Source organism: Leucoraja erinacea, chromosome 25, assembly GCF_028641065.1.
Source record: "Leucoraja erinacea ecotype New England chromosome 25, Leri_hhj_1, whole genome shotgun sequence".
NCBI classification, from domain to species: Eukaryota; Metazoa; Chordata; class Chondrichthyes; order Rajiformes; family Rajidae; genus Leucoraja; species Leucoraja erinaceus.
Genome location: NC_073401.1, coordinates 31,978,024 through 31,998,778, shown reverse-complemented (window position 1 = coordinate 31,998,778; position 20,755 = coordinate 31,978,024). Strand labels below are relative to the sequence as shown.

General features: G+C 44.1%; 1 protein-coding gene across 11 annotated transcripts in view; it reads right to left on the bottom strand.

The window, feature by feature from the left end:
- Positions 1 to 20,343, bottom strand: part of ep400 (E1A binding protein p400) — a 114,758-nt gene extending 94,415 nt beyond the window's left edge. For 4 of the 11 annotated variants that reach the window (XM_055655507.1, XM_055655509.1, XM_055655515.1 and 1 more), the window contains exons 1-4: positions 20,119 to 20,343; positions 9,683 to 11,062; positions 1,417 to 1,530; positions 1,199 to 1,286 (exon numbers count right to left, since the gene is read on the bottom strand). In XM_055655507.1, coding sequence (XP_055511482.1) covers positions 1,199 to 1,286; positions 1,417 to 1,530; positions 9,683 to 11,041 — 1,561 coding nt within the window. In that variant the 5' untranslated portion in view covers positions 11,042 to 11,062; positions 20,119 to 20,343. The remainder of the gene's footprint in view (positions 1 to 1,198; positions 1,287 to 1,416; positions 1,531 to 9,682; positions 11,063 to 20,118) is intronic. The other 7 variants (XM_055655512.1, XM_055655511.1, XM_055655516.1 and 4 more) reach the window with 2 other exon arrangements.
- Between the last annotated feature and the right edge of the window lie 412 nt (positions 20,344 to 20,755).

Sequence of the window (20,755 nt, the reverse complement as noted above, 5' to 3'; positions counted from 1 at the left end):
AGTCCCTTCCATATATCCACCACTAATGTAAGAAAAATTTGTCCCTCGGATTCCTATTAAAATCTTTCCCCTCTCACTTTACTACTGACATCTTCTACTGACTACAGTCAGAAGCTTTCATTGCCCTTTCCAATGATCTTCCGTCTCTTGCTTGTCAGAGTGAGGCCCAGTGCAAATTGGAGGAACAGAACGTAATATTTTGCTTGAGTAGTTTACACCCCAGCGGTATGAACATTGACTTCTCTAACTTCGAGTAACCCTTGCTTTCCCTCTCTCTCCATCCCTCCACCTTCGCAGTTCTCCGACCAGTCTTACTGTCTCCGACTACATTTTATCTCTGCTGCTTTGAACAGAGATTTAAAAAAGCAGCTAACTCCCAGCTAACAATGATCTATTCTTCATTCCCTTTGTCCTATTTTCACACCTTACACTTCCTTATCTATGTTTCTCCCTCTCCCCTGATGTCAGTCTGAAGAAGGGTCTCAACCCGAAACCTCTCACCAGAGATGCTGCCTAAGTTACTCCTGCTTTTTGTGTCTATCTTCGGTTTAAACCAGCATCTGCAGTTCCTTCTGACACACTGCCCTGCAGCCTACTAGCTTAGGACCTTGGAACACCTCGCCACCCTGAGAAAAGGGTGATTGTATATAAAAGGGGAACCAGAACTAGTATATCTCACTGCCATGCAAGTAGATTAAGAAGAGGCCGGGGAGGAAAGCAGTTGCAACAATCCAAGGATGAAACAGGGTTTCAAAGGAATGACGCAGGAACATTAAGTAGATTGGAGGGCACCAGAACAATGCCTGAATGTCTCAACCCGAAACGTCACCCATTCCTTCTCTCCAGAGATGCTGCCTGTCCCGCCGAATTACTCCAGCATTTTGTATCTATCTTCAGAACAATGCATACATTTGTGACAGCCTTTGAATGCAGAGTATTTGGTGAAAACAAATCCTTTACGTTTACTTGTAACGTTTTAGAAGTCTCTTTACTGCAAAGAAGTCTCTTTACTACAGAGAAAGAGTGTAAATATTATTAAATATATGTCAAAGAGGTCCACGTGCTTCAACCTTGTGTTAAGTAGAGGTCTACCTGCTTCAACCTGGTGGCCAAGCAAGACAATTCACTCCGCACACGTTACATTGTCACACCTGTTGCACACACTGCACGATAACAAGGAGTGGGGACAGGGACGTACCTGCTTGAGCCAAAGCCTGCTGCCTCTTGAAAGCTTCAATCTCCACGGTATTGGCTGTGCCCGCCACTGGGGTACCTTGATGGGTCTGCTGCGGAGGGACAAGAAAGAGCACGCATTAGAGATGGAGGCAAGGGCAGCAGCACGAGGATGCAGCAGGATTTAACCCTTCTGATGCTAGAATGATTCACAGACTTGTTGGTGCCACATTGACTCCTTACCTGAAACTGTTGCTGCTGCTGTGTTGAAAATGCAGCAGAAACATTAGGGGGGAGCTGTGTTGCTATGGCAACTGGCGTCCCTGCCTGGCCATCCTTTCCTGTCACCACTTTTACCTTAAATAAAAACAATGCATTCATTCACAGGTTCATCACTGAAACATTAAGTCAGAGTGGAAAAAATGTAAGTTGTATTCGAAGGATAGCCAGGAAACTTCTGTAGAGATTCCTTTCTTAATTCCTAGGATTGTTTCACACAATTCAGTTAAAAAATTGTTTTGTAGTTATTACACGGCCAAAATAAAAATGTTTGCCAAAACTGCCTACTGTGACATCTGTAATACAAAGATCCGCATGAATTTTAAGGCAACGATATCAAACTTGAAATTACGACAACTACAAATTTCAGTCAGATGGGAGTGGAAGCTTCAGTCAACTTTGCTTCAGTGTCCACGACCTAATGCATAAACATGCCTTCATGCAGCAAGACACAACCAGGAACCTCATTAACAATCCCTCACACTAGCCCTCAAATTGGAAGTAAATCTACGAGACTACACAGATCCAGAGAAGCAGTCAAATCCTGCATATCAGTTACTAATTCTGCCACAGGTAACTCTTGAGTAGAGTTGAGCCTAGGTTTCGATCCTGACCTCGGGTGCTGTTTGTGTGGAGTTTGTACATTCTCCCTGTGACTGCCTGGGTTTCCTCCGGGAGAACGTGCAAACTCCGTACAGATAGCACCCGTAGTCGGGATCAAACCCGGGTCTCAAGCGCTGTAAGGCAGCAGCTTTACTGCTGCACCACCGTGCCACCTACGGTTTACCATGAAGGACAAGAAAAACATTAGACGTTATTTGTTTTAATTCCTCAGCACCACATAAACAAGTACGCAATAGACCGCAATTAACTATCAATTTATTTCATTGTGCTCTCTCTCAACTTAAGTATTGTACAAATTGTATTCAACTGCTTTTACTCCGCTCAGGAGACTTATTACAACTAGGCAAATCTAATTAAGGAGATAAAATGAAATCCAATACATCACTATTAAAATGCCATAACCACCACGGGGAACGACAAAGCTGAAAGGTTTGAATTTTCATCACTAAGATGTTAAGCTCAGTGATTACACCGAGCAAGTCTTGAAACACTGGTTAAATCTTACAATGCAGAAAGTAACATCTGCACCCCACACGCACCAAACAATGCCCACCTTCCGTAACTGGTCCAAAACGCCGCAGTGTGCGAGACTCCTGACGGGCACCCGAAAAAGGGACCACATCCCCCCGATCCTGGCCTCTCTCCACTGGCTCCCTGTGCGGTTCCGTATAAACTTCAAGATCCTCCTCCATGTCCACAAAGCCTTCAATGGGCTTGCCCCCACCTACATAAAAAGTCTTCTCACCCACCACTCCACCTCCAGGCCCCTCAGATCGGCCGACTTGGGGTTGCTGAATATCCCACGGTCTAGGCACAAGCTCAGGGGCGACCGTGCCTTTGTGGTTGCAGCCCCTAGGCTGTGGAACAGCAGCATCCCCCTTTCCATCAGAACTGCCCCCTCCATCGACTCTTTTAAGTCAAGACTAAAGACTTATCTATATTCCCAAGCCTTTCTTGACATCCTCTGAGTGAGGGCTACATGTATATATGTATGTAGTCTGTTTTGTTGTGCTATTCTTATAACAAATGTAAAGCACTTTGGCCAATGTTTTTTAAATGTGCTATATAAATAAATGTGACTTGACTTGACTTAACATTCAACTGCATCACTTTGTCCAAATCTCCAGCCAGCCAATGCCCTGGATGGTCATTCTATCCTACCGATTCCCATTTACTAGGAGAAAGGTCGATGGTCCCAAGCAGTGAATAAGTTATCCAACATCCCCATTCAAACATCTACAAGGTATTGGTCACAATCCTAGAGTGATACAGCAGGATAACAGACTTGCCCATGCCGACATGCCCCATCTACACTCGTCCCATCTGCCCAAATCCTGCGTGGGTTTTCCCCGATTTCTTTGGTTTTGTTCCACACTCCAAAGACGTACAGGTTTGTAGTTTAATTGGATTGGTATAAATATAAATTGTCCCTATTGCATGTAGGATAGTATTCTTGTGCGGGGATCGCTGGTTGGTATAGACTCAGTGGGCCGAAGGGCCTAGTTCCTCGCTGTATCTCAAAATTAAATTCAAAACTGAACACAATACTGCAAATGTGGCCTCACCAACACCTTGCATAACTGTAACGTCCCAACTTGATTAGATGGGGGCAGCCCATACAGACTCAACACTAACAAAAAAAAAACAAGCCACTTAGTTGAGATCCTGAAAACTCCACCACCACTGATGTACTGTCAATGGAGTGCTGCGTCATGCCAAGATGTCCTCCACGACATTGCCTCTAACTTTCACCTCTAACATCTGGAAGAACGAGGTCAACAGCATCTCAGGCCACAAGTTCACCTCCAAGTCACACAACACCCTAACTTGGAAACTAACACAGTTGCTTCATAGTCACAGGATCAAACGCATGCGGCACTCTCCCTAATAAAACACAAGGTTTATAACAGTTGAAGGTGACACCTCACCACCTCCTCACACGCAACTAGACATGGGCAGTAAATGCTGCCGTTTACAGAAATCCCTACCTAGTAGAATACTTGTATTTATATATGTCTACTATAAAATATATTTACAGTGAGATTTATATAAATACTTGTATTTATATATGTTTGTTTATATATCCAAACAAGAATCTGAGATATGCCTCTCTGTTACAAGACATTAATTACTATCTTAATACTTGAAGAAGGGTCTCGACCCAAAACATTGCCTATTCTTTCTCTCCATAGATGCTGCCTGTCCCGCTGAGTTCCTTCAGCATTTTTGTCTAACTTCGATTTTTCCAGCATCTGCAGTTCTTTCTTAAACATCTTAACACTTTCATCACTTTCTGTTACCTAATTTTCAAACTGCTAGCTCAATTTATCATAACACTCTATATTCAAACATATTTAAGATTAGACAGATTTACTAACGTTTGAGCCAAACATTTGCAGATGTTCAAATTTATTTGCGTCTAGACAATTCTTTCACTGATATCGTGGGTCTTGATAATAGTATAATGGTTGAAAACATTAAATGTTCCTTTTGCCCAATGACAGAACAATTAAAGAAAAACAGAACAAATTCTTCTAACATATCACACCAGTTTCTAAACTGTACTAATAAATCATTTCCAGTATTCACTGATGTATTTATAAATCTTGTTAATCCTATCCCATGTCTTATCCCAGAACATGTCCTATCCCCTACGTAATCTACTACCCACCAGAGAATAATTTTAAATATATTCAAACTTGAGAAACTTGCATGAATTAGGAGTTATAGTGCCAGAAAATAGTTTGAAATTGAATGGGTTATATTTTACTATATATCTTTATAACTTTACCAATCATGGAAACATAGAAAGTAGGTGCAGGAGTAGGCCATTCAGCCCTTCGAGCCATTCAACATCACAGTGAGGAATGTGGAGGAGTTACTGTGGTGGATGTTTATGTTAAAATGTATTTTGTGTGTTTTGTTGCCTTGTATTGAAATTCCTCGTATGTTGCAAAACATACTTGGCTAATAAAGTATGTTTATGATTATAGACACAAAATGCTGGAGTAACTCAGCTGGACAGGCAGCGTCTCTGGAGAGAAGGAATGGGTGACGTTTTGGGTCGAGACCCTTCTTCTCAACCCGATACGTCACCCATTCTTTCTCTCCAGAGACGCTGCCTGTTCCGCTGAGTTACTCCAGCATTTTGTGTCTACCTTTGATTCAATCCAGCATCTGCAGGCCCTGCCTACACAGGATAATTATTTACATGGTTACATTTCTTTAGTTTAAATAAAACCTGACGGAGAAAAACTAACAAAGTACTAAAAAGAATGTGAAAAATCCACATAGCACTTATCCAGTTTAAAGATTGGCTGCATTTTAAATAACTGATTTACCACAAATAAATTATTCAATGCAATCAGTTTATCCCCTTTATAACAGACGTATGCAGTAGATGTCCATCACTGGCCAAGCTGTCATTTATCGCCATTATTTAATTGTGCACTATCTTCTTGAGCTGCTGTCGCCTTGTCACAATATAATGATTTTTCATGCCATTGACTGACTAGCTGGGACAAATTGAAAACACGTTGGCATGATGCAGCATTCTGAGTTTGGGCCCTAGTTTCATGGTCACTTTTGACATTGGCTTTGACTTTACAGTCGCAGATTATTTAATTGGCAACTTGAAAGTTCTTCAGCTGCTGAGACAGAAATTGAACTCATGACATTGGTGACCAAGACTCCAGATTCCTTGTACAGTGTAGTGTTATCCGATCCTTCATACTGCTGACTGTCTATCCAGGCAGAAACCCTAGCTCCCATGTAATGTTTGCAGGCAGAAGAGCAAGGAGCACTTCAATCACTCTTGTTTAAGAAAGAACTGCAGATGCTGGAAAAATCGAAGGTAGACAAAAATGCTGGAGAAACTCAGCGGGTGCAGCAGCATCTATGGAGCGAAGGAAATAGGCAACGTTTCGGGCCGAAACCCTTCTTCAGACTGCTGAGTTTCTCCAGCATTTCTGTCTAACTTCAATCACCAAGTGAGAGATCACTTGGTTGACAATTCTTCACTTTTTTTGTTTAGTTCTGATACAGTGCGGAAACAGGCCCTTCGGCCCACCGAGTCCATGCCGATCCACTAACACTACCCTAGACACACTAGGAACAATTTCCAATTAGCCTACAAACCTGTACGTTCTTGGAGTGCGGGAGGAAACCGGAGTTCCCGGAGAAAACCCACACAAACCTCAAGAGACAAACCTCTGCTGTTTGTCAGCACTTGCTGTACATAAATGGTTTTTGCATTTTTCTCTGTACCAAGTTCAAAAGCAAATCATGGTGGTGACATGTTTTTGGAACTTGCAGAGAATATCAACAGTGCTACGTAGCCCTGTTTAACGTTTCAGAAGAAGAGCAAAGTATACTGTAAAATATAAAACCTAAAATATTTAAAGGCTTGTAGTAATTAGCCAACTATATTAGTCAGACATTAGGTTTTCCGTGGAACACTTTTCCCTGGAGTATGTATTTCAAATATGTTTTGGTTATTGCAGAATTGAAAAATAATAGTGCAGCAATTTCAGCTTCAAGTCATTCTTTAAAAAATGACTCGATTAACGGATCTACTGAAGTTATAAATCCAAAGTAGCGACAGACAGATTAAACTGAATGCGTGCATGGTAATCATTTATGTAATGCTCTGTTCCAAATACAACTTCAAATCAGACTATGGTCTTGCATTTCATCTTTTGTACCTTTTTGCTACAACTGAAAAGCCCAGAGCTGCCTTTTAAATGAGATGAAATGAGCATGCTTTTGTTTCTAAAGCATGCTCCATTTCTTCAGGTCTCCACAGACAATGCACAAATGCATGAGCCAGCAGTCACCACCAAGGTCCCTGCAACAGTACTTGAATGAAAGAGAGTCGAGTAGCTTGCTTCTGATTGCACTGATTGAGAAAGCAATGTGGCCAGGACAAGAGGAAAACGTCAAGCTCTTCACAAAGTGCCTTGGAGCAAGTTATAGTCACTCAAGGCTTAACACAACAATAGACAATAGGTGCAGGAGTAGGCCATTCGGCCCTTCAATGTGATCCAACCATCAAACCATCAACAAGATGGCAACACTGCACAGATCATAATTTAGAACCTTTTGGGGCATCTGGATAAAAACTCAACAACAAAATCACCTAGTTTAATGTCCTAATGGGGAAAAAAAACACATGACAACACAAAAGGGAAAAAAAGGATTGAATCTATAGAAATCTGATGAATAGCCGCTTGAAAATAATTTTAAACCTGCAGATCGGAAAACCTGAAATAAAAACAGAAAATGCTGGAAACATTCAATAAATCAAGTCTATGGAGAGAAAAAAAGAGTTAGCATTTCAGGTTGAAGACTTTACTTCAGACTGGGAAAGAGAGTATCCAAGTTAATTTAATGTCGTAGAGGTCGGGAGTGGAATGGACAGAACCTATTTCAACAATCTCATTAATGATGAAAGGTTATCTGTTTCACTTCCCACAGTTGCTGCCCGACCTCCTGAGTGCTTCCAGCGTCTCTGATTTTCAAACACGCCATACAAATCCTTTAATTCAACAGAATTATGTTCTATGAAAACACACACACACACACACGCACGCGCACATACTCACACACAGACGCACACACACACACAGACGCACATACACACACACAGACGCACACACGCACACGCACATACACTCACACACACACACACACAGACGCACACACACACACTTACACACATACACTGACACACACACACACACACACACACACACACACAGACGCACACACACACACAGACACACACACACACAGACACACACACAGACACACACACACAGACACACACTCACTAAGAAATGAATCCGATCCTTAATCTTTAAGACTTTTGCCTTCCATCACAGTGAGGAGGTGCCTGGTGAACTCACTGTGGTGGATGTTAAATTTATGTTTATTGTGTGTTATTGTTATTTTTATTATATGTATGACTGCAGGCACGAAATTTTGGTCTGAACGACAATAAAGGTAATTCTGATTCTGATTCTGATTACTGGAATCTGCCAAGATTAGGTAACATTTCCCAACAGTCAAAAATCAGTAATGACTCCAAATCAAACTTAAACCTGGGATTTAAAGGACCCAATGCCCTATTTCTGAAAAGTTCAGCTTTTCATTCCAATGTCACATTATTATTTCCTGAATCACGTGTCCAGCCGTGTGGGATGGGACCATGTCCCTTGCTGGCTTTGGAAACCATCGCTGCGAATGGAACTGCAGAACATTCCTGGCTTTCCTTACCACGAACATAAGACCAACATTCTAGGTGATGATGGATCATGGTGAATGTGACTAAACAGAGATCACCAAGAGGCCGGCCGGGTGGCAAAACAAAGAGCATATTCAACAAAAACATATGGAAATGGAACCATGCAGATCAACAATATTTCAACCATCTTCACCAATATACATTTCTATGCACAATGGAAATGGGAAAAGTATCCCACTAGCATTCAATTTATTTTTAAATTGTATTAATCTTTAGACCACATATAACTCTATTGATTCTGAATGGCCATTGGAATCATGGTTCTTTCTTCCAAACTTGTCCATGCAAAGTTCTGATTTAGTTTAACACTATAAATTACTCCTGGCTGATTTTGCACAGAGAAAAAAAATCATATTAACTACCTGAGATTATGAATTTGATACATTTGAGAAAATTTAACTGTTTACGATCATATTGACGATTAAACACTGAAGCAATAATAAGTTTATAGTACGGGATATTTGCAAGAAAATACTGTTCTTAACATTTGGAATTGTTAACTGAGATAGCATGTCATAATTCGGCATAGAATGATTGGATTTTGGTTGAAACACTCAATAATAAATGGAGACACTATGTTCAAGAGAGGAGGGTGGGTGAATGCAAGTTTAACATGACGATCAGACTAAGATGAAAATGATCAGTGCATCTCCTGAACAAAACTACATAGACAGAGGCTCCCACTCTTGTGTTAAACGCAGGCTGGATTGTGTCTGTCAATGCCCAGACACACGGAACATTAGAGTATTTCATAATTTGCAGGCCCGATTTGGAAAGCTTTACAAAAAATGATCGGCATCCATTTAACAGGTCTAAATAACCTCTTCGAATGTCACCGGGCTGGAAGGTCAATCGAATTTACACGGCCAATGTAAGAGGGTTCTCTGTACCAGCGGATGCAAACAATTGGGGCTGCTGAATATCCCGCGGTCTCGGCATAAGCTTAGGGGCGACCGCACCTTTGCGGTTGCAGCTCCTAGGCTGTGGAACAGCATCCCCTTCCCATCAAAACTGCCCCCTCCATCGACTCCTTTAAGTCAAGACTAAAAACTTATCTCTACTCCCAAGCCTTTCCTGACATCCACTCAGTGAGGGCTGAGGGCTATATGTATATATGTATGTAGTTTGTTTGTCTATACTATTCTTATAACAAATGTAAAGCACTTTGGCCAACGAGTGTTGTTTTTTAAATGTGCTATATAATAAATGTGACTTGATTTGACACTTTCTCAGCGTGCGGTTGCCACAAGGTGGGAGATGGGAACGGTACTTGCACTAAAGAGCAAATAGTATTTTTTTTACCTCATCATTAATGACCTCGGATTGTTCATCCTCCTCCTCCTCTTCCAGGTCCAAATCACTCTGCTTCAGATACGCCAACAAGGCCAGACAGGGTTTCCTTCTGAATGCCAAGTAGTCCATCATATTTCCCTGACAGTGCTGAAGGAAGAAGAGTTCAACCAGGTAATCCTTAAAAGTCTCCCTCAGAGTCTCCATTTGATCAAGGTGGTTCTCCAAACACTGCTTTCTCAGCTGAGAGATCTCCGGAGAGGCGGCTGGGATTTCCTCCAGCTTCTTTGGTTGTCTCCTGACGACCGGGATGCAACTGGCAGTGGAGGCCAGACCTGCCGCTGCCAAGCCCTGAGCGGCAGCATTCCGAGAGGGGCTGGAAGGAGGGGGCGGCGATGTCATTCCAAACCCTGATGGTCCCACCACTCCGGTGGTCAAGGATAAGGGTGTCCGTTCATAATTTATAGGCCTGGCCATCTGCTGGCCGTGAAGAACCTGCTGCTGCTGCTGGATCAGCTGTCCTTGTATGATGCTGCTGATCTGTGGAGGGAGGTTGGACGTGGTGATGTGGCTGGCGCTGGGCAGGGGCTGCATCGCTCCACTGGCCACTGGGCTCTGAGGGCCAAGGTGATGAATGGTCCCACCGGTCTGGGAGTGTGGCTGTGACAGTCTACGCTCCCGCGATAAGGAGATCGAGGAGGCGGCCGCCGTCAGCTGTACCTGCCCACCAACGCTCGAGGTGATCTGAGCAAGGCCAGAGGGGTCCTGGTATACAAAGTGGCCACCGCTCGACGGGCTGAGGTTGAGCTGCCTGACCAGCACGTTGGCGTCCACATATCCACGGGTGGGGCTCTGGTTGCACAAACTCAGCCCCGTGGCTGTGGCCCCAGTTCGTTGCACGCTCTGTAACATTGACGCAGGGCTATGCTGAGTGGGACTCTGTGGCTGTACTTGAGGCAAGGGAGAGGTGACTTGAATATACGAAGGGGACCCATGCTCAAACCTCCTCTGCTGCCCCACAGCCTGAGAACTGTACTGGAAACCTGGGGAGGCTGGGTTTTGAATGGGGAGAGGGGCCAGCGTGATCTGCTGATTCCCGGACATCACCTGGCCAACACTCTGCAGCGTGATGTTGACATTCTGGGCAGATGCAGGGCTCCGGTTCATGATCAGCTGCTGCAGCTGGTAGCTCGGGGACTGCGGCCCAGACGGGCTGGCCACAGTGTGCGGCACAGGGCTGAGAGTTGGAGCGAACGTCGCGGCAGGAGAATGGGGTAATGCCGCCTGTTCATCTCCCTCGGCGCCAGTATACGACTTGGATCTCTGCAGTGGCCGCTGTATGTTTTGTGGACCACTGCCATGGTGCATCATCGCTCTTCGATCAGCGCCACCCTAGAAGAAAAAGATGGCTTATTTTTCCAATATGTAACCAAATACAAAAAAAATTAAACAGCAATCCAAAATTTAGAGGCTAGTGGAGTCAAGGGATATGGGGAGAAGGCAGGCATGGGTTATTGTTAAGGGACGATCAGCCATGATCACGATGAATGGCGGTGCTGGCTCGAAGGGCCAAATGGCCTCTTCCTGCAACTATTTTCTATGTTTCTATGTAAAATGCTCCAAAAACATACGGGTTGGTAGGTTAATTGGCTGGGCTTTAAATGTAAAACTGTCCTCAATGTTTGTAGGGTAGTGTTAATGTGCAAGGATCACTGGTCAGTGCAGACTCGGTGGGCCGAAGGGCTTTTTTCCGCGCTACATCTCTAAATTAAACCCATTTTTAAAATATGAATTAATAAAACATCAAAAAATAAATTTTAACTGTCAAAATGCAAAAATAATAATTTATTCAGCAGCAAATATCAAGTGAATCCTACAGGAAGGAACTGCAGATGCTGGTTCACACCGAGGAGACACAAAATGCTGGAGTAACTCAGTGGGACAGGAGAAGAAACTCTGGAGAGAAGAAACGGGTCACGTTTCGGGTTGAGAACCTTCTTCAGACCCGATCCGAAACGTTACCCATTCCTTCTCTCCAGAGATGCTACCTGTCCCACTGAGTTACTCCAGCTTTTTGTGTGTGTCTATCATCAGTGAATTCTGCACTTTCTCCTAAATCATAGATATTACTACAGGGATGTATCTATCCAAATCATACCAGGGAAATGTTGATAATGTGACAATGTGAATTTGTTCTCTGTACATATATCCTTGTTAGCTGTTACCAGGCAGCCTTTTGTGGGACTCCTCCATGGAAATTAGTGGCCAAGTATCCAAAAGGTGACTTTGGGAAATATATATAGAAACATAGAAATTAGGTGCAGGAGTAGGCCATTCGGCCCTTCGAGCCTGCACCGCCATTCAATATGATCATGGCTGATCATCCAACTCAGTATCCCGTACCTGCCATCTCTCCATACCCCCTGATCCCCTTAGCCACAAGGGCCACATCTAACTCCCTCTTAAATATAGCCAATGAACTGGCCTCAACTACCCTCTGTGGCAGAGAGTTCCAGAGATTCACCACTCTGTGTGTGAAAAAAGTTCTTCTCATCTCGGTTTTAAAGGATTTCCCCCTTTTCCTTAAGCTGTGACCCCTTGTCCTGGACTTCCCTAACATCGGGAACAATCTTCCTGCATCTAGCCTGTCCAACCCCTTAAGAATTTTGTAAGTTTCTATAAGATCCCCTCTCAATCTCCTAAATTCTAGAGAGTATATACCAAGTCTATCCAGTCTTTCTTCATATAACTGACAGATCAGCACATCATAAAAGTTAAATCTAACATCCTATTATCTCCAATATGTTATTCTTGCCATCTTCACAATATCACTTTACCTGCACTTCTGTACTATTTTTAGCATCATTGGCATGGTTGTGTTGGGACAATTACCCAAATGGCAGTTACCTGGGAACTAACTCACCAGGAAGTTATTTCACAATCAGGACTTCACCAAAGACTAGGCGATTACATTACACCATGCAATTTTAGAATGCACGTCACATTCGTTATATTTTTTTAATCCATTGTTCAGAAAAATGCCACTTTGATTACAAAGAATGTAACCTCTATCCTACCTAACAACACCTGGACTTTGACAACATATCACTTGACAAATAATGTGCAGGAAAGAACTGCAGATGCAGGTTTAATTCAAAGGTAGACGCAAACTGCTGGTGTAACTCAGCGGGACAGGCAGCATCTCTGGAGAAGGAATGGGTGACGTATCGGGTCGAGACCCTTCTTCAGATTGATGTCAGGGGAGTGGGCGGTACAGAGATAAAATGTTGTTTGGAGACAACAGGATTGGTGGGAGAACTGGGAAGGGGGAGGGGATGGAGAAAGAGGGAAAGCAAGTGCTATTTGAAGTTAGAGAAGTCAATGTTCATACCACTGGAGTGTAAGCTGTCCAAGCGAAATATTAGGTGCTGTTCCTCCAATTTGCGCTGGGCCTCACTCTGACAATGGAGGAGGCCCAGGACAGAAAGGTCAGTGTGGGAATGGGAGGGGGAGTTAGTGTTGAGCAACCGGGAGATCAGGTCGGTTTAGGCGGACCGAGCGGAGGTGTTCAGCGAAACGATCGCCGAGTCTGCGCTTGGTCCCGCCGATATATCTTGATAAATAAGTCTTGTGACAAGAAGTTATTGCAAAAATCATGAACGATTTTAAACCTCATATAGACGGAGGAAATCAAACTGACAAAGGTGGCCATGAGCACGTTCAAAGTACATATTTAAATCTGTATCCTGAGAAAATATATTGAGGGCCGAACTAGGGAACAGGCCATTTTAGATTAGTAATGTGTAATGAGGTAGACTAATTAGTTGTCGTATCATCAATCATCCTCTGGCAGAGAGAGATAAAGTATGAATTTCACTTGCAATTTGAGTAGGACAATTTTGTTTCCAACACTGGAGTCTTAAACTGAAATAAAGGCAATTATACGGATATGAGGGATGAGTTAACTAGATTAAGAATATGGATGAAGTGTAATTGCAGACATTATAAGAAAAATGATCTAATTTTTAAGAAGTATTCCACTGAGAAATAAAAACCCAACCAAGGATAACTAAAGATGTTAAAAATGGTATTACATTGAAATGGTTGATGAAGTGGCAAAGAATAGCGGGAGGCCTGAAAGTTTTTTGAAACAATAAAGGTTGACTAAAAGAGAGAAAAAGTGAGCAGAAACAGATTTAAAGAGTTTTCACAAGTACACATGGATGAAGAAAGTGTCAAAGATTAGTCTTTTAAAAATTGGGACAGGAAATTAATAGGAAGGAATAAGAACATAGACATTTTTAAGACGATTAAAAAAAAATCACATAAAAAAATAAAGAAACAAGGGGCTGCATCCGAGGGCTGTAACGGAGGTGGCAGCAAGGATGGCACCTGCATTCATTGGTCATCAGCTTCCAAAATTCCCCAAATGCTGGAAGCACAAGTAATCAAGAAAGAAGGGTGCTAGCAAAATTAAAACTGTAAGCCAGTTCGTCTAATTTCCGATATCTGCAAAATGTCAGAATCCATGAGCGATAACAGAGTGCTTAAAAAAGTGTAACATACCAAGGCAAAATCAATGTGATTTTGTGTAAGAGAAATACTTAACCCGATTAGATGTTTTGAGGACGTAGCTAGCAGAGCGAGGAAAGGATCAAATTATTGAAATTAAATCCACAATAAACTCCAGTCCCATTATTATACAAAGAGAGTATAATGCAATGGCAGGTCTGGATAGCTGGCTGGGAGCTCAATGGGTTACAATCTAGTTGTCGCCCCTACAATATGCTAGCAGCAATTTTAAATCAAGCCAAATGGACCGACACAAATGTTAATTGAATAACACAACAATCTGCAGTGTTTCAACACTCAGGTGCCGACATGCTTCAAGATGATTTAAAGTGGACTGATAACAACATGAACAGCACAAACACAACCCTTCAGTGCGATGGATCCACTTATGCCCCACACCACACTCCTCCTACCCTGACATCACCTAACTTTTGTCAGAAAATCCCTCTAGTTAGCCAAGAAGAAAGGAAAAGTTAGAATCAGAGCCAAGTTCCATTTCGAGGCATAAGACAGTAAAACACTCTTAACGCTGACGTTAAAAGCTTATTTAGAGTCAAAAGGACACAAAGTGCTGGAGTAACTCAGCAGGTTAGGCAGCATCTCTGGGGAACATGGATTGGTGACGTTTTGGGTCGAGACCCTTCTTCAGAGAGTCACCTTGTCTAGTAGCAGTGCAAAGGCCACAAGTAGGTTAGTGTTGGATCACTGGAGTGAAGATTGAGATGACCAAGAATGTACAGAGCTTTGAAGTTGGAGATTTAAATTGGATGGAGCACAAGGATTAGGGCTAAATATATGAAATGTCGCCATGGCCTGACAGCCAAAATTACACTTTAAAGAAATCACCATTATTACAGTTTTCTGGTGTGCGCTATGATTAATGTTATTTTAATAAGTCATGACATTCCAACAGTGACGTGTGCTACCAGGAATTTTAATGCAATGGCTGTGCGAGTCTCATTATACTGATGCAAGAGCAAAGTGATTTGCAAAAGAAAATGCCCACGGTCATCATGCCTGTTTCTTTGCATAACAGATTTTGAATTGAATACTTTGTCACATGTGACAAGTCACAGTGAAATTCTTTGCTTGTATGCAAATAGTCACCACATAAAGGGCGCTGACCAATTTACAAAGTATCCCGCACCAGGTCCTCCTTTGTTCACCCCCACCCCCCTCACGGCGGTTCCCCCCACGCAGGGGCCTCCAGTGTACCTCGCAGAGCCACCTCCGGCTTCCACGTGCTACAAACCGAACTCAGATTCAACTAATCCAAGTCATTTCCTGAGGAAAGATTCTATCTTCTTCCTACTCCAGTTCAGTTTAGTTTGTCGTCATGTGAAAAGAGTGCTAACCAGTGCTCAAAGAAAATCCAAACACAACAATCACAAATAGTTACCTATTCTATATATTTTTTAAAGTGCACTTTCATTGAATTCATAAACATTTGCATAGTTTCTGAACTTATGACCAAGGTGATATGCTACTTTCAGAGAAACTTAAAAACAAAAAGCAATTTATGTACTATCCCTCACATCCCGATCCTGTCAATGAGGGTAGACAAAAATGCTGGAGAAACTCAGTGGGTTAGGCAACATCTATGGAGCGCAGGTCTCGAGCCGAAACGTCACCTATTCCTTCACTCCATAGATGCTGCCTCACCTGCTGAGTTTCTCCAGCATTTTTGTCTACCTTCGATTTTTCCAGCATCTGCAATTCCTTCTTAAACGATCCTGTCAATGAGGTACTTTCTGAGGTGCAATCAGTTGTATGTCAAGTACAGTCTTGTAGTACCACAACAATGTTGGATCCAATTTGCTATCTTTCTCTGGCTCCAATAGGCTTTAAACCTCTGGATCAAACCCCACTGTGGGACCTTGGGAAAAGCCAGGGTGAAGTTCATGAGGATTGCATCAACTACACTGCCATTATCAACACACTTTGTTACCTCTTCAAAATATACATCCAAATCCATTAGACAAGATTTGTTTACAAATCCATGCTATCCTTGTTTAATCCCTGTCCTTCCAAATTCAGATTAATCCTTTCCCTCAGAACTATTCACGATAAATTCCCTATGAATGCTAGACTCAAGGTTTTGTAATTACCTGAGCTAGCCTTAATGGCTTTCTTGAACAAAAGTACTACATCTGCTGTTCTCCGACTCCTTGCATAGTCCTGGCAGACTTTGGTTTCTCCCCCACCCGCCATTTTCAATCCTTAGCTTGCACCACAATGGGCCCACATACCTCGCCTGCCTACTGACCAGTTCAGATCTCTTCGGGCTTCACTTTGCCCTCCCCCCATCACCGTTCCTCGCTCCCCTCCATTGAGTCTGTCCAAAGCAAGCCTGTCTGCGGAGGGCGCTCAGCATCGCCAAGGACTGCTCTGCACCCACATGGGACTGTTTACCCTCCTCCATCCGGGAGGCGCTACAGGTCTCTCCGTTGCCGAACCAGCAGGTCGAGGAACAGCTTATTTTCGGCGGCTGTCACTCTACTCAACAACGTACCTCGGTGACTGCCAATCACCACCCCCCCCCCGGACCAGTTCACCTGCATCTCATTCCTGGCTTCACTTTACACCGACAATGACAATTAAAATTGAATCTAAATCTGATCCACCTGTTGTGCTCCTGCTCTCCAGACAATAAGCAAATAGACAATAGGTGCAGGAGCCAGCACCGCATTTCAATGTGATCATGGCTGATCAGCCACAATCAGTACCCCGTTCCTGCCTTCTCCCCATATCCCAACCAGCCTCCACCACCCTGAGGCAGAGAATTCCACAGACTCACAACTTTCTGTGTGAAAAAGGTTTTCCTCATCTCCGTTCTAAATGGCCGACCCCTTATTCTTAAACTGTGGCCCCTAGTTTTGGACTCCTCCCAAACATCGGGAACGTTTCCTGCCTCTAGCGTGTCCAAACGCTGAATAATCTTATATGTTTCAATAAGATCCCCTCTCATCCTTCTAAATTCAAGAGTATACAAGCCCAACTGCTCCATTCTATCAAAATATAGCAGTCCCGCCGTCCTGGGAATTAACTTGATGAACCTACGCTGCACTCCCTCAGTAGAAATGTAGAAAGGTTCATTGTTTGCTGAAAGGAAGGTGACAAGGAAGCACACAATCAGTAAATGAGAGTGAAACTAGTCGGAGAACTAGTCGGGTGGTTCCTCTAGATTCAGGAACAGTTTCATCCCAGTTGTTATCAGGCAATTGAACCATCCTACCACAACCAGAGAGCAGTGCTGAACTACTATCTACCTCTTTGGTGACCCTCGGACTATCCTTGATCGGACTTTTCTGGTTTACCTTGCACTAAATGTTATTCCCTTATCATGTATTTATACACTGTAAATGGCTCGATTTGCATCATAGAATGAGACAGTGTGGAAACAAGCCCTTCGGCCCAACTTGCCCACATCGGCCAACATGTCCCAACTACACTAGTCCTACTTGCCTGCACTTGGTCCATATCTCTCCAAACCTGTCCTATCCATGTACCTGTCTAACTGTTTCTTAAATGTCAAGTCAAGTTTATTCGTCACATACACATACGAGATGTGCAGTGAAATGAAAAGTGGCAATGCTCACGGACTTTGTGCAAAAAGACAAACAACAAACAGAATGGAATTGGGATAGTCCCAGCCTCAACCACCTCCTCTGGCAGCTTGTTCAATGCACCCACCACCCTTTGTGTGAAAAGGTTACCTCTCAGATTCTTATTAAATCTTTTTCCCTTCACCTTAAACCTTGTCCTCTGGTCCAAGCTTGCTCAACCTCTCCCTATAGCTCTCACCCTCTAGTCCTGGCAACATCCTCGTAATTGTAATCCTGGATTGTCTTTCTGCTGACTGAATAGCAGGAAACAAGAAGGTTTACACTGTACCTCAGTGCACATGCTAATAAACTAAACTGTACTAACACATTCCTTTTCTCCAGAGCTGCTTGCCTATCCTGCTGAGTTACTCCAGCCTTTTGTGTCCACCTTCAGTTTAAACCAGCATCTGCAGTTCTTTCGTACACTTTGATACACAGACAATAGGTGCAGGAGTAGGCCATTCAGCCTTTCGAGCCAGCACCGCCATTCAATCTGATCATCCACAATCGGTACCCCGTTCCTGCCTTCTCCCCATATCCCTTGATTCCGCTCGCCCTAAGAGCTCTATCTAACTTTAATTTCATGTTTCACGCATCTTTATTGTGGTTTAAGACTGGATTGAATCTGGATCTGGATGTAGTACGCTGAATAGCTCAAGGTAGAGCACCACTCAGCACTGAACGGCTCCCATTCCTCCTCTCCAGAGCTGCTTGCCTGTCCCACTGAGTTATTGTGTGAGAATGTCATTGTTCTATCTTGGACATTTGACAATAAAACACTCTAGGAAAAGGGGAGATGCAACAAGACCTGGGTGTCATGGTACACCAGTCATTGAAAGTAGGCATGCAGGTGCAGCAGGCAGTGAAGAAAGCAAATGGTATGTTCGCATTCATAGCAAAAGGATTTGAGTATAGGAACATGGAGGTTCTACTGCAGTTGTACAGGGTCTTGGTGAGACCACACCTGGAGTATTGTGTACAGTTTTGGTCTCCTAATCTGAGGAAAGACATTCTTGCCATAGAGGGAGTACAGAGAAGGTTCACCAGACTGATTCCTGGGATGTCAGGACTTTCATATGAAGAAAGACTGGAGAGACTCGGCTTGTACTTGCTAGAATTTAGAAGATTGAGGGGGGGATCTTATAGAAACGTACAAAATTCTTAAGGGGTTGGACAGGCTAGATGCAGGAAGATTGTTCCCGATGTTGGGGAAGTCCAGAAGGGGTCACAGTTTAAGGATAAGGGGGAAATCTTTTAGGATGAGAAAAAAAAAATTCACACAGAGTGGTGAATCTGTGGAATTCTCTGCCACAGAAGGTATTTGAGGCCACAGTTCATTGGCTATTTTAAGAGGGAGTTAGATGTGGCCCTTGTGGCTAAAGGGATCAGGGGGTATGGAGAGAAGGCAGGTACGGGATACTGAGTTGGATGATCAGCCATGATCATATTGAATGGTGGTGCAGGCTCGAAAGGCCGAATGGCCTACTCCTGCACCTATGTTCTATGTTTCTAGTACGCTGAGTAGCTCTAGGTAGAGCATCACTCAGCACTGAACGTCACATAGAAACATAGACAATAGGTGCAGGAGTAGGCCATTCGGCCCTTCGAGCCTGCACCGCCATTCAATATGATCATGGCTGATCATCCAACTCAGTATCCCGTACCTGCCTTCTCTCCATACCCCCTGATCCCCTTAGCCACAAGGGCCACATCTAACTCCCTCTTAAATATAGCCAATGAACTGGCCTCAACTACCTTCAGAGAATTCCAGAGATTCACCACTCTCTGTGTGAAAAAGTTCATCTCGGTTTTAAAAGATTTCCCCCTTATCCTTAAGCTGCGACCCCTTGTCCTGGACTTCCCCAACATCGGGAACAATCTTCCTGCATCTAGCCTGTCCAACCCCTTAAGAATTTTGTAAGTTTCTATATTCCTCCTCATCTCCTTCCTAAAAGAACGTCCTTTAATTCTGAGGCTGTGCCCTCTAGTCCTAGACTCTCCCACTAGTGGAAACATCCTCTCCACAGCCGTCCCATGCCTTCTCTCCAGAGCTGCTTGTCTGCCCCGCTGAGTTACTGTGTGAGAATGTCATTGTTCTATCTGGGACATATGACAATAAAACACTCTTGTCCACCTGCAGTTCTTCCTGACACAGGCACCTGTCGTGTCGGTGGCGCGCACGCACGCCCCGGCCCCGCCCCTCCCCCGCCAGCCAGCGGCGTGCGCGTCCCCGCGGCGCATGCGCATGCGCACGGCCTCCCTCCCGCTTACCCGCTCGTCCTTCCACAGCGGCGAGAGGAGGCGCGCCTCGACCGGGGCCCTGTCCCGCCCGCCGCTCTCTCGCCGCTCCCAGCCCCGGTCGGCACCTCGGCCTGCCCGCCCCGTCCGGCAGAGGAGCGGAATGGAGCGCCGGGAGGCGTGGCGGGCGTCTCTGCCGTCTCTGCCCACTTAGACTCCACCATCAAACATGGCGCCCGCGTCTCTCCGCCAGCCCCCTCGCTCGCTGCCTTCGCCGGAAGTCCCCTCTCCGCCGGATGTCCCGCCCCCTGCACCGCCCGCTGACTGACATCCGCTCCGGCCAATCCGTGAGGGGTCGGGTTCATTCCCGCCGGCTGTGATTGATGGGCCCGCCTCCAGCTGTGTGCATCTCTTAAAGGGACAGGCACCTCCTCAATCAATCAATCAATCAATCAACCTTTATTGTCATCTTGCAAGCAACAGTTGTTACAGTGCAAAATGAAAAGACGTTTCCCAGTGAATAGCGGAGCATTGCACATGAAATTTAAACACTTCATACATAATAACACTAAAAACAATCCAGTCCCTGATGGAACAGTATAAATAGTTAAAAGCAGGTAAAAAAACACAATGTTAAAATTCAATAAACCAATCATAAAAATTGTCCGGG